At 32.0% G+C, this 13,951-nt stretch overlaps 1 protein-coding gene across 1 annotated transcript in view; it reads left to right on the plus strand.

The window, feature by feature from the left end:
- Positions 1-11,071, plus strand: part of LOC145314797 (gamma-aminobutyric acid receptor subunit beta-like) — a 30,627-nt gene extending 19,556 nt beyond the window's left edge. The window contains exon 15 of the mRNA XM_080154876.1: positions 10,059-11,071. Coding sequence (XP_080011002.1) covers positions 10,059-10,167 — 109 coding nt within the window. The 3' untranslated portion in view covers positions 10,168-11,071. The remainder of the gene's footprint in view (positions 1-10,058) is intronic.
- The last annotated feature ends 2,880 nt before the right edge of the window (positions 11,072-13,951 follow it).

Below are 13,951 nucleotides of genomic sequence, written 5' to 3' on the forward strand. Positions count from 1 at the left end.
AGCCGCAGCTTTGAAGCAGCCGCGCGGCTGAGATATTTTTAAGCCCCAGCCGCAGCCGCAGGTGCAAGTACAAGCCTCAGCCGTCAATTCAGCCGCGGGGCTTAATTTTCATATTATTTTGTCTGTCTGAAGCTTAAGATCTCAGTAACCACTGAACTGACAAGGTTGTCCTCCACAGAAAATATATATATGGTCATTGGGTGGTTTTGAGCTAATTTTGGGGTGGGGGTCAGACATTTCCATACCCCAAAAAAAAAATTTTAAAATTTATTTTTAAAAAATGTTATCCTATTAAATTTTTTTATATTCTTTAAAAAAATTATATTTTAAGTTTTTTTTTTTAATTACAACATAGAAACCACCATTTCGAAGAGCTACAAAAAGTTTGAACCTGTAATGTAAGAGCTCCAGTGGCGCAATCGGTTAGCGCACGGTTCTTTTAAACTGTTATGCCAAGGTTATAAGTTCGAGTTTCACCTGGAGCAATGCGTTTTTAAATGTTGATACTTATGAATATTTTTGAATACTATGTATAGGGTAACTGCCCTACTGACGTTTGCCTAATTTTATTGTTTTTAAAAGATACAAATTTTTTTTACTTTATATTCTCTGTGGATTTGTATTATCTTAAATTTTTTTCTTTGTTCTTAAGTGGCCCCTTTATCTCAATGGTAGAGCACTCGTCTCGTAAACCAGGGACCTTGAGTTCAAACCTCACAGGGGGCAATCGACTTTTGTGATACTCAAGTTATATCGTAGCTTCTCTATTATTTTTCCGTTTAGGTACGCAATAAATGTTCTATATAATTTAGCTTCTCCTACTTAGATATTTCTTCAATTTTGAATGTATTTAATACTTTGTGGTTGATATGAGAGACACTGAAAAAGTTATGCAAAAAAATAGATTTATACATATACATATTTCATTTTTCATAGTACTTTTAAATTAATGAAAATAATTAATTAAATTAAGATTTGGGGAGGGGGTAAGGGTGTGTGTGTGTGTGTATATTTTGAACCAAAATTATCCTAAATATAGTTTTCTAACAAAAAAAATTAACAGCGATGTATTTTACTTTTTAAAGTTGGTTAAAAAAAGGTCTGTAAAATGCAATAAATTGTCCTTTATAATATGCAAAAAAATATTTATAAATAAAAAGTAATTTGTAAAGAAGTTGTATCAACTTTTTTGCTTTTTATTTAAGATAGCTAGCCGGTTCTTTCAGTAAGTTCTTTCAGAAAATAGCCAGTATGAACAAAAATAGTAAGATCTTTAATTTGACACCTTACTTTTAAAATTCTGTTGAGTAATTGTTGAAAAAATCTATTTTTTTAACCTCGGTTTAATCAAAACATAAAACCTAAATATTTTCTCATACAGACATAAAAACATGGGTTCATATATACCTTTAGAATCAGAAAAATATTACAAATCTATTCTAAGCAAAATTGAAAAAGTTTTATAAAACTATAATAAAAAAAATAAGTTGTTTTTAAGAATCATAATTTTCGGCTTTAAAGGGTTAGCTTGAACCAAACCTGAACAAAACCTAAACAAAAGACAATGCAATGTAGCAGATATTTTCTAAACACAAGAAACAATAATGTATTTTTTACTGCATTGTTTTGAAGTTTATAAACAGACTGATGCATATTTGTTCATAATTTTTCATTCTTTACATGTTCTTTAATATCACTATATTTATTGTAGTATCTATTGTATATATTGTATGAACGTTCTCCTTTTTTTCTGGCAATTCTATAGGTTAATCTTATAGGTTAAGCTTCCCGATTCGTCAATTTTTGCGATTTGTGATTGGCTAGTTTAGTAGTTACAATTCTTAAAATAAACTTTTTATTTTTTCTATTTTTTATTACAATTTTTTAAAACTTTTTCAATTTTGCTTAGAATGGATTCATATTATTTTTTTCATTCTAATGGTATATATGAACCCATATTTTTATGTCTGTATGAGAAAATATTTAGGTTTAATGTTTTGATTAAACCGAGGTTAAAAAAATAGATTTTTTCAACAATTACTCAACAGAATTTTAAAAGTAAGGTGTCAAATTAAAGATCTTACTATTTTTGTTCATACTGGCTATTTTCTTCTTTTATTTTGTTGCGTTTTAGTACCTTAAAACCGACTTAATTATTTTTTAAAAAAACTTAAATTACTTAAAAAATAAGAGGTCTACAAAAAAACCGATTGCATATCTGAATTCTATGAAAAATTTTACATCTACTACTTACTGAAAGAACCCGCTAGCTATCTTAAATAAAAAGCAAAAAAGTTGATACAACTTCTTTACAAAACTATACTCTCCATATTATCTTCATAATCTTTAAGTACTCGATAGATTGAAATAGTTAAATGATTATCACATATCATCCGATTTTGTTTATTTTACAAAGATGCCTACTAAAATTAATTTTATTTTTGAAACTGCAATTATTATAAAAAAAATGTTTCTTTATCTTTATCATTATGTTATACAATTTCTGAATTTATAAGCAATACATGAATCGATATATGTTGTCCATATTTTTATGTACTCTGATAAAGAAATAATCTCAGCTGGCTAGAATAACAATAACCCCCATACACCCCCTTTAATTCATCTCTCCCCTCTAATGGGATATATAAATGAACTGGCCAATAAATGAGGTTCATAATTTTATTAACATATTTTCTTTTTTTTTTTAATATATCCACTTTTTTTAGTAGCGAAGCTACTCTATAATTCACTTTGTCCGTCAGTCCGTCAGTCCGTCCGTAACGCTATGGGGGAAATGGGATTTACTCAGCTCCTATAAAAGATAGAAAGCTGAAATTTTTGACAACATTCCCATCATTAAGGAGCACAATTTACTATAAAACATCAATGGCAATCGGACTGCTTTTTAGCAGGTTTTAGGCTATTTTTTTATTTTCCACATTTTTCCTCATATCTTTGGTGTTTATGGTCCAATTTTCAAAATTTGTTCAGTTAGATATATCAAATTAAATTTTCCGTCGTTTGGAGAACCTACAATGACGGACAGACTGCCTTTTTGCAGGTTTTTGGCTATTTTTATATTTTTTACATTTTCCCCCATATCTTTGGTGTTTATGGTCCGATTTTTAAACTTTTTTCAGTTAAAGATATCAAAATTAAATTTCCCATCGTTTGAAGAAAACAACAATGAAGGTCAGACTACCTTTTTGCAGGTTTTTGGCTATTTTTATATTTTTTACATTTTCCCCCATATCTTTGGTGTTTATGGTCCGATTTTTAAACTTTTTTCAGTTAAAGATATCAAAATTAAATTTCCCATCGTTTGAAGAAAACAACAATGAAGGTCAGACTACCTTTTTGCAGGTTTTTGGCTATTTTTTTATTTTCCACATTTTTCCTCATATCTTTGGTGTTTATGGTCCAATTTTCAAAATTTGTTCAGTTAGATATATCAAATTAAATTTTCCGTTGTTTGGAGAACCTACAATGACAGTAAGACTACCTTTTTTGCAGGTTTTTGGCTATTTTTATATTTTTACATTTTCCCCCATATCTTTGGTGTTTATGGACCGATTTTCAAAATTTTTTAAGTTAAAGATATCAAAATTAAGTTTCCGGTCATTTGAAGAAATCAACAATGACGGTCAGACTGCCTTTTTGCAGGTTTTTGGCTATTTTTATATTTTTTACATTTTCCCCCATATATTTGGTGTTTATTAATCGATTTTCAGAATTTTTTCAGTTAAAGATATCAAAATTAAATTTCCCGTCATTTGAAGAAAACAACAATGACCGTCAGCCATCCACGAAATTTTGTGCTTCGCTACTTATGGATGTTGTCATCCTTGTTCTATCATATTAAGTGGTAATATTAAGCTTCTTATTGGTCCAGGGAAGGTTTATAATTTTTTGGGGGAAATGTATCTTTTCCCTCACAAAAAAAGATGACCCTCAAAATAGATTATTATCGTTTCCCTTAAGTATTCCTAGAGGTTTTGGGGGCGCAGCCACTAGTATCCTTTATCCATTAACTAATTACTTATTAGAACAGGTTTTAAAAGTATGTACATAATAGTTATACCTACGAAATTTAGCACCCAATAATTTATTATAATTGTGATATTAAGACCTAAATTTTTGTTCAAAATTTCTTTTCACCTTTGGTCTAGGGGTTAGTGTGACAGTCTTGTGTTGGAAAGGCTTTGGTTCAATTCCACCAAGAATTGAATGTGATTAGAGTTTTTATTCTGCAATGGACAATAGACAATTATTTGGTGTTTCCTCTCATTTATAGCTATTTTCCTCTCAAGTTGAAAAAAATTTAATGGGTGGATATAATGTGTAAAAAAGATTAGAGGAGATTTGTTCTAAGTAAACTTACTTTATTTGTATTATTATTAACTAAATTTTTATATAAAATTGCTTTACACCCATAGACTAGGGGTTGTGCACCATAATATGTTAGAAAGGTTTTCGGTTCAATTTCACTAAGAATTATATATGATTATTTTTAAAACCTTGTATAAAGTATGGAGAGTTATTTTGTCTGTAGATTAAGAATTCGATAACTACTGAACTAATTGAATGCTCTTTTTAAATTCCTTTTTCCAAGTTTTTTAATTTTTTTAAAAACTAAAATTAAAACTGGTGGGTGCTCAACCAACCCTCCCCCTTCTTTTCCCATAAAAAAATTAATAAAAGTCACCCTTCATCCTCCCAATTTTTTTTTCTTCTGGGATTCGAACCCGGATGATAGATGGTTCAAAGCTGTTACCGTACCAAAAAGCTATCAGAGCTTCAATATTTCAAAATGAAAATTTGTCTTATTTTTAGATCATTAAGTATTATGATGTCTGTTTGTTTGTCTGTCTATCTGTTTGTACTACAGGAGCTCGCTAACTACTAAACCGATATGGTGCTCCTATTCAGGGTAGTTTCTCATAGGTCCTGGGAAGGTTTATAACTATTTTGGGGGAGGGTACCATCACACTACCAGAAAAAAATTGCCTTAGAAAAAAAATTAAACTCCACCTCAAAACTAAAAATGGGATTTACTCGCCCCGGCCCTCCCCACCCAATAAAAATCACCCTATCCCCCCCAAAATTATTTTAATTCAGTTCTTCTTTTTCCAGTACCTATTGTTCAGTATTTTTTATCATAACTTCATAATTACACTTGTCATTACGATTATGTGACATAAAAAATTTGTCATAAAAATTATACTTGTCCCATGAACAATAGTAATAAAAAGTACGTTTGTAAAAAAAACATTTTTCATAAGAGGTAAGTTTGTATGAAAAATACACTTATTGCAAGTGTACCTTTTATGATAAGCCTTTTAAAGACAATTATTTTTAGGACAAATTTAACCTGCGTACAATGGCTCAACATGAAGCAAATCTGCTTGTCATCAGGGAGGTAGTAGGTTCGAATCTTGCCATACACTGAGTTATAACTGAAGGCGCTACTGCTGCTTTGTCAGGTGTGCAACATTAAAAGGTAGAGTTGGAGGAATTCCTTGGCTCATAAACAGGTCTAACTCATTACCATAGGAATTTCAGGCAGGTAGTTCAATAAAGAAGTCGGTTGCTGGATATGTGTTACTCAAACTTGTACAGAAAAGTAAAGAAATAGTTCCCCTGAGTTATCCAGGATTCAACACGTTGCGCATCTGCTTGTCATCAGGAAGGTAATAGGTTCAAATCTTGGCCAGACACTGCGTTATAACTGAAGACGTTAAATGGTTCCTACTGCTGCTATTACAGGTGTGAGTTAGAATAGGAGGAATTCCTTGGCTCACAAACAGGCGCAACTCATTACCATGAACAGTTAGAACTTTCAGGCAGGTAGTTCAATTAAAAAGTTGGTTGCTGGATAAGTGTTACTTAAACTAATATAGAAAAAGAAAGTTATCCAGGATTAGTGGACCTTAAGTTAGTGTCATAGAAGCTCTCGACCGTGGCTCACCATGTAGCGTATCCGCTCGTTGTCTGTGAGTTGATAGGTTCAAATCTCGGCTTTGCATTACATTCTGCGTCATTATATTTGTCATGGGTACCAGTATAAAGCTTTGGGTACTAGTATAAAACTTTGGGTACTAGAATAAAACTTTGGGTACCAGTATAAAATTTTGGCTACCAGTATAAAACTTTGGGTACCAGTATAAAACTTTGAGTAACAGTATAAAACTTTGGTTACCAGTAAAATTTGGGTACCAGTATAAAACTTTGGGTACCAGTATAAAACTTTGGGTACCAGAATAAAATTTTGAGTACTAGTCTAAAACTTTGGGTACCTGTATAAAAACTTTGGGTACCAGACTAAAACTTTGGGTACCAGTATAAAACTTTGAGTACCAGTATGAAACTTTGGGTACCAGTATAAAACTTTGGGTTCTAGTATAAAACTTTTGGTACCATTATAAAACTTTGGGTACCAGAATAAAATTTGAGTACTAGTCTAAAACTTTGGGTACCTGTATAAAACTTTGGGTACCAGACTAAAACTTTGGGTACCAGTAAAAAACTTTGAGTACCAGTATAAAACTTTGGGTACCAGTATAAAACTTTGGGTTCTAGTATAAAACTTTTGGTACCAGTATAAAACTTTGGGTACCAGAATAAAATTTGAGTACTAGTCTAAAACTTTGGGTACATGTATAAAAACTTTGGGTACCAGACTAAAACTTTGGGTACCAGTATAAAACTTTGAGTACTAGTATAAAACTTTGGGTACTAGAATAAAACTTTGGGTACCAGAATAAAATTTGAGTACTAGTATATAATTTTGGGTACCAGTATAAAACTTTGGGTACCAGTATAAAACTTTGGGTACCAGAATAAAACTTTGGGTACCAGTATAAAATTTTGGGTACCAGTATAAAACTTTGGGTACCAGTATAAAACTTTTGGTACCAGAATAAAACTTTGGGTACAAGTATAAAATTTTGGGTACCAGTATAAAACTTTGGGTACCAGTATAAAACTTTGTGTACCAGTATAAAACTTTGGTTACCAGTAAAATTTGGGTACCAGTATAAAACTTTGTGTTCTAGTATATAACTTTTGGTACCAGTATAAAACTTTGGGTACCAGAATAAAATTTGAGTACTAGTCTAAAACTTTGGGTACCATTATAAAGCTTTGGGTACCAGACTAAAACTTTGGGTACCAGTATAAAACTTTGAGTACCAGTATAAAACTTTGGGTACTAGAATAAAACTTTTGGTACCAGAATAAAATTTGAGTACTAGTATATAATTTTGGGTACCAGTATAAAACTTTGGGTACTAGAATAAAACTTTGGGTACCAGAATAAACTTTGGGTACCAGTATAAAACTTTGGGTACCAGTATAAAATTTGGGTACTAATTCTGAATCAAAGATTTGAAAAAATCCTGCTGTCCTCCCCCCTCTTCCCTCCACTCCTATTCTCACAACCCCTAACCACCCTCAACTCTCCAAAAAATGTCCTAGAATGCATTTTAAAAATTTAATTTAGCCGAAGCCTCAGCTGCAAAGCTTATTTTATAATCAGCCATAAGATCAGCCGCAAGGCTTAATATTGTATTCAGCCGCAGCCGCATTCAGCTGCGCGGCTGAATTTAATTCAGCCACAGCCTCAGCCGCGCAGCTTTCAGTAAGCCGCAGCCTCAGAATCAGCCGCGAGGCTTAATTATGTTATCAGCCACTCTCAGCCTCAGCCTCACTCAGCCGCGCGGCTTAATTTTCCAATCAGCCACTGTAAGCCGCAGCCGCTCTGAGCCGCGCAGCTTTCAGTAAGCCGCAGCCTCAGCCACAAATCCTTCAGCCACTGTAAGCCTCAGCCACCCTCAGCCACTGTAAGCCTCAGCCGCTCGAAGCCTCAGCCACAAAATTCCAATTCAGCCACTGTAAGCCTCAGCCACCCCAATTCTTATTAAGCCTCAGCCGCATTCAGCCGCAGCCACTCTCAGCCGCACTAAGCCTAAGCCACTCTCAGCCTCAGCCACTTCCATAACTATAAGCCTCAGCCACGTCAGCCGCAGCCGCGCGGCTGATAGCGCGGCTTCCGAACCCTGCAAGGATGACAACATCCATAAGTAGCGAAGCACAAAAATTGTGGATGGGAATATGTACAAGTAGATTTAAAGTGTATTTATTAAAATCAAGAATAGATTTGTTGGAGAAAATAAACATGAAACCTTGTTTTATTTTGTATGATGAAGATGGTTAAAGTAAATTACATCCTAGATGCACATAACAATGGGAAAAAATATTTTGAAACTGTTAATGCAAAAAAGTTTTAAAATTGGACGGAAAATGCCAAAGATATGGGGAAATATATCAATATATAAAAATAGCCAAAAACCTGCTAAAAGGCAGTTTGGCCGCCATTGTTTCTTTTCTTAAAACTCCAGAAATTTAATTTTAATATCTTTAACTGAAAAATATATAAAAATTGGATTATAAACACCAAAGATATGGGTAAATATGTGAAAAATATAAAAATAGCCAAAAACCTGCAAAAAGGCAGTCTGACTGTCATTGTTGTTTTCTTCAAACGACAGGAAATTTAATTTTGATATCTTTAACTGAAAAAATTTCGAAAATTGGACCATAAACACCAAAGATATGGGGAAAAATGTGAAAAATATAAAAATAGCCAAAAACCTGCAAAAAGGCAGTCTGACCGTCATTGTTGTTTTCTTCAAATGACGGGAAATTTAATTTTGATGTCTTTAACTGAAAAATTTTTGAAAATCGGACCATAAACACCAAAGATATGGGGAAAATTTGGAAAATATAAAAAAATAGCCTAAAACCTGCTAAAAAGCAGTCCGACCGCCATTGATGTTAATTGTGGTCCTTAATCATGTGAATGTTTTCCCCAATTCATTAATTACGGACGGACGGACGGACGGACAGACGGACGGACAGACGGACGGACAGACGGACGGACAGACGGACGGACGGACGGACAGACGGGCGGGCTTCGCTACTAAAAACAAGAATCAATTTTAAGTTAATTATTTAAATAAAAATAATTATTTTTGAGTAAATTAACAAAATAGTATTTTTGACATTATTACTGTTGGGTCATTAAATCATTTAGTTTATAGTCATTTATATTTTAAGAATAACTTCGTTACTAAACTTAATATGCATGAAAGCTAAAAAGTTTGTTTTTAAGAAAAAAAGTAATAAAAGATTTTGGTTACAGGCAATACAAACTTTTTATAACTTTAAAGTAGAAAAAATTGTAAAATTTGAATGAACAAAATTTAAGTTTAAAATCTTAACAAGAACGATAAAGCTGATGAGCAAATTTTAATCATCCTATTAATAAAGTATTGAATAAAGTAGTAAAGTTTTTTTTATTATAACCTAAGATTTTAATCACTCCTGAAACGATTGAGTTTACATTTTCGGGAGGCTGCAAGTAGGTGGTCTTGTATGGTCTTAGACTATTTTACTTTTTGATTTAGGTTTTGGGACGGTTTTAGGCCATTTTTCTTCCCTTTTATATCCATTCAAATACAGAGCCCCTAGATGCTAGGGCACAGCCGCTAGTTAAAGATACACCACTTATTCACCTAACTAATATAACCAAGGGGTATCATTTTAAAAAGTCACACGCTCTGAAGAAGATGATTAAAGTCCCTCCACAGATTATGACGTCATATGTTAGAATATACAATGAGAGACCAGCATAAATTTTACCATAGGTCAATTACAGTGTAAACTGGCCTTTCATTGGCTATTCTATCATATGTCGTTATAATCTGTAGAGAGACTTTAATCATCTTCACTCTAAAAATTAGAAAAAGTGTAAAATTATGCAATTTATTTCTAATAAACTTTAATTTCTGTACATTTGCTTTTCTTAATGAATCTCTAAACTATGTAAATGTCACTGTCCCTGTTAAAAACCTGTGCACGCAACTAAATTGGAGAGAGACAAATGTTTTTTTTTTCTTACCAAATGTGCGCCATTTTTATGTTTGTAATTCATATTTTGTATTCATGAGTATTATTTACTCTATTGAAAATATTTTTTAACAACGTTTCATTTTCAGATTAATTTTCCCCATAATCTTCCTGACCTTCCACCTGATGTACTGGAGTGTTCTCTTCAGCATGAGCGCGGTTTATTTTGAAGGAATCATTCCACTTGGATCTGCTTAATATATACATTTTCTGTTCAAAAATATGTGTTTAATTTTTAAGGAAACTTATGCTTGTTCCTGATTTTTCTACAACAAACAAATACGGAAAATTGTATTACTAAAAAATCAACATTTACAAATTTAATTAATAAATGCAATAAATAATTAGGAAATTAATCAAAATATTTTTTTCTTAGCACATTTATTCTCTACAAATCGTAATTTCTAATTTCTTGATGAATATAATCTATGAATATAAAGATAATTTTTGTAAAATTAGGTAAGATTTTTCTAGTAGTTAAAAACAGTTTTAAAAAATAATATAAGAAACTATTGTAACACTTTACATACAGAAATTGCCTTAAACATTTTACAATATTGTAATATTTACTTTGTAGCTTATTTTTAGAAATAACTTAAAATAGGATCAAGTCGAAATTGTGAAATAAGGTCTTTTGTATAGATTTTAATAACTTCATAAATGTAAATCAATTCATTGGCATATTCCTTAAGGAGTTAAGATACCTAGATTTCAGGCTTTTCTGTCTTGAACATTCCATATTATTTAATGCCCATACTGTGTTGGGTTTTAATTATGAACTGATAAACGTTAGCTTTTGACCAGCCGTTGGTTTTTAGCGCGCGTTGAATTTATTGAATTCTAACTTTATTCACCAATCAGACTTGATTCTAAAAAAATATTTTCTCGTTAAAGTTTAAATCTACATATTTTATGAATTATTTCAGTACAAACTGCTTAAAATATATTAAATTATCAATTATTATTAATTCTATAGTTAGTAAAACTAGTTATGTTATATTTATCTTACAAATTAAATTTGCCTTTCTGCTGTATATTAAAATCACTTTTTTGTAAACATATTTTTTTATTTGATATATAGTACAAATATAATTTATATGTACATATGAATTTTTAGTTCCGTAGCATCTTTATAATAAGTATCATTTTCTCCCTCTCACTAATTGACTGACTGACTGATTTACCCAATCAAACAGAAAAGTTGTGTATATCCTTTTGTTATATTATTGTCTGTATTTGTATGAACATAATTTTATTAATTTTTATTTACACTTATCCATCTATGACCGTTTTCAGTCTTATTAAAATATATTTTGCTCAATAATAGATAATTTCCTATTTCATTTCAAAAATGCGTTGATTTTTAAAATTCAAATTGCGTGGCTTGTGTTAATAATAGAAAAATGTTACGCATACCGTTAGAACCGCTAAGATGTCTATTTTTTGGAAATATAAGAACGAATCCTCTGCTACGTATAGTTAGGAAGCTACGAGTTAAAATGTCCCAACTGACGTAAAACTGGACTTTTAAATTTTAAAATATAACTAAAAATTAGAGATGATATTTTGCAAAAAGATATGCCAACATTTTTAAATTTGAAATTGCGCGGCTTGTGTTAATAGTAGAAAAATGTTACGCATACCGTTAGAACCGCTATGAACTGTATTTTTTGGATATATACGAACGGTACCTATGCTACAAATAATCTAGGAGCTAGGTGGTAAAATGTCCCAAAATTTACTAGCAAGTAAAGTTTTAAGTCAGTTGGGACATTTTAACACGTAGCTCCTAAACTATGCGTAGCACAGGAATTATTTTTTATATTTCTACTATTAACACAAGCCGCGCAATTTGAATTTTAAAAATCTACGCATTTTTTTCACACCCTTTAATATGTTGATATTATTAGTATTATTAAGTATTATTAGGGCTCGGCAACCGTGCATCAGCCGCTTGTAAGCCTAGGGGAAATCAACATTTTACAATATTAAAAATCAGCTGGAAGTCTAAACGTGACCCAAATATGACAATCCGTCTTCTAAAAAACATTTTCAAGCATCCAAACGGGTTTAAATTTAGGGCCTAGTCGCGGCTGAAGCGCGGCTGCCGATCTTGATTATTATCTTAAGTAATCTTTTATCTATAATACAAAGTAGAACGATGTCTGTCTGTCCGTCTGTCCGTCTGACCGTCTGTCCGTCCGTCTGTCTGTCTGTCCCTTAAGATCTCGGTAACCACTAAACCGATCGGATTCTACTCTTCAGGGTATCTACCTATTGGTCCTGTGGTGGTTTTAAGCTATTTTCTCGGGGGGTGGGACACCCCCAACCCCCCCAAAAACCAAAAAATCCCCTCCCATTTTTTTTTTTTTTTTTTTTTTTTTTTGAAGGAGTTTCCATGGTCCTTTATGGTCTCTCGCAATAATTTTTTTTATCACCTCTTGGGCAAAGCCCCTAGAGGCTAGGGGCGAAGCCGCTAGTCCTTATAATAAAGTAACAGGATGTCTATCTGTTTGTCCGTTGTATTTGTGTGTTTGTACCGAAGGATCTCGCTAACCGCTGAACCGTTCGGGTTCTCCTTAACAGGGTACCTTCTCATAGGTCCTGGGAAGGTTTATAACTATTTTTAGGGAGGTTACCACCACCCTCCCAAGAGAAATCACAATAAATTGAAATTTTTATTTTAAGTATAGAGACTCCTACGTAACATTGCGAGGTATCGTAGAAAGAGACTTCTACGAAACCTTGAACGCCACAAAAAAAACTGAACATTTAAAGTGCTACTAGAGGCTTCTAGGGGCGTAGCCGCTAGTAATATATAAGTTAAATAAGGAGCATATCATCATCTAATTTGGATTATTTGTTTGATTTTCCGATGCTTCTGCAAATACAATTTTTTTCGAAGAATAAAAAACTACATTTTTGCTATAAAAAATCAATTAATATTTCCATATTTGAACTACATTTGTGTTTTAGATGATAGAGGGTTGCCTAAAATGAGTTAAAGTTTAATTTTTACAAAACAAATATTTGATCTTTGAGAGAACTTGTTTGTGTCTAACCCTATAGAAAAATTTGACTTACAAAAAATACTTATTTAGAAAAATGTACATCCCATTATGTAAATACATTATCAAATACTTTTGCTGGTGAAAATAAATATGTGACGATTAGAATTTTTAGTAGAAAACCTACTCTATAAGTAATGTATGTAAAACTGGCAAGACCCTAATTTTATTAGAAGTGCGTATTCACTTCATTATCTCTTGAATCACTAGAAAACAGAGCCAACCTAACAAATTAGCATAGATTATTCGCAAGTCTAAAAATATTAATGTTCCCTTCTTTTAATACTTTTTTAGTAGCGAAGCTACTCTATAATTCGAAATGTCCGTCCGTCTGTCCGTCCGTCTGAGACAAAGTGGGGGAAACGTGATTTTCTCGGCTACTAGAAAAGATAGAAAGCTGAAATTTTTAGTGAAGATTCTTATAACATATGCCCATCTAATCTATACATTATTTTGTCCATCTGTCTGTTGTTTTGGGTGCTAGATCGATTCCTAGATTTTCATGTTTTTGTAATTTTTTCAACTCCTTTTTAAGATAATAGGCTGAAATTTTCAGGGATTGTTAAAATTTACATTCTACATATTTTCTTTAAGTTTTATTACGATTTTTTTAAATAGTTGGGGTGCTAGATCGATTCCTAGATTTTTAGGTTTTCTATGGTTTACTCGATTCCTATTCATAATTTGTGGCTGAAATTATCAGGAATTGAATATGCTCATATTCTACATATTTTTATCAAGTTTCATTAGGATTTGTCTATAAATTGCGATGCTAGATCGATTCCTAGATTTTAAAATTTTCGTGTTTTTTAAGGTTGCATGATTTTAAGGTTGCTTTATTTCCCTATTTTATCAACATTAATGTTTATTGTATGAAACAGCTTTATAGCATTTTTTTTCCGATATCCATTCAT

This window comes from Acartia tonsa, chromosome 3, assembly GCF_053477335.1.
Source record: "Acartia tonsa isolate MP-2025a chromosome 3, ASM5347733v1, whole genome shotgun sequence".
Classification (NCBI taxonomy): domain Eukaryota; kingdom Metazoa; phylum Arthropoda; class Copepoda; order Calanoida; family Acartiidae; genus Acartia; species Acartia tonsa.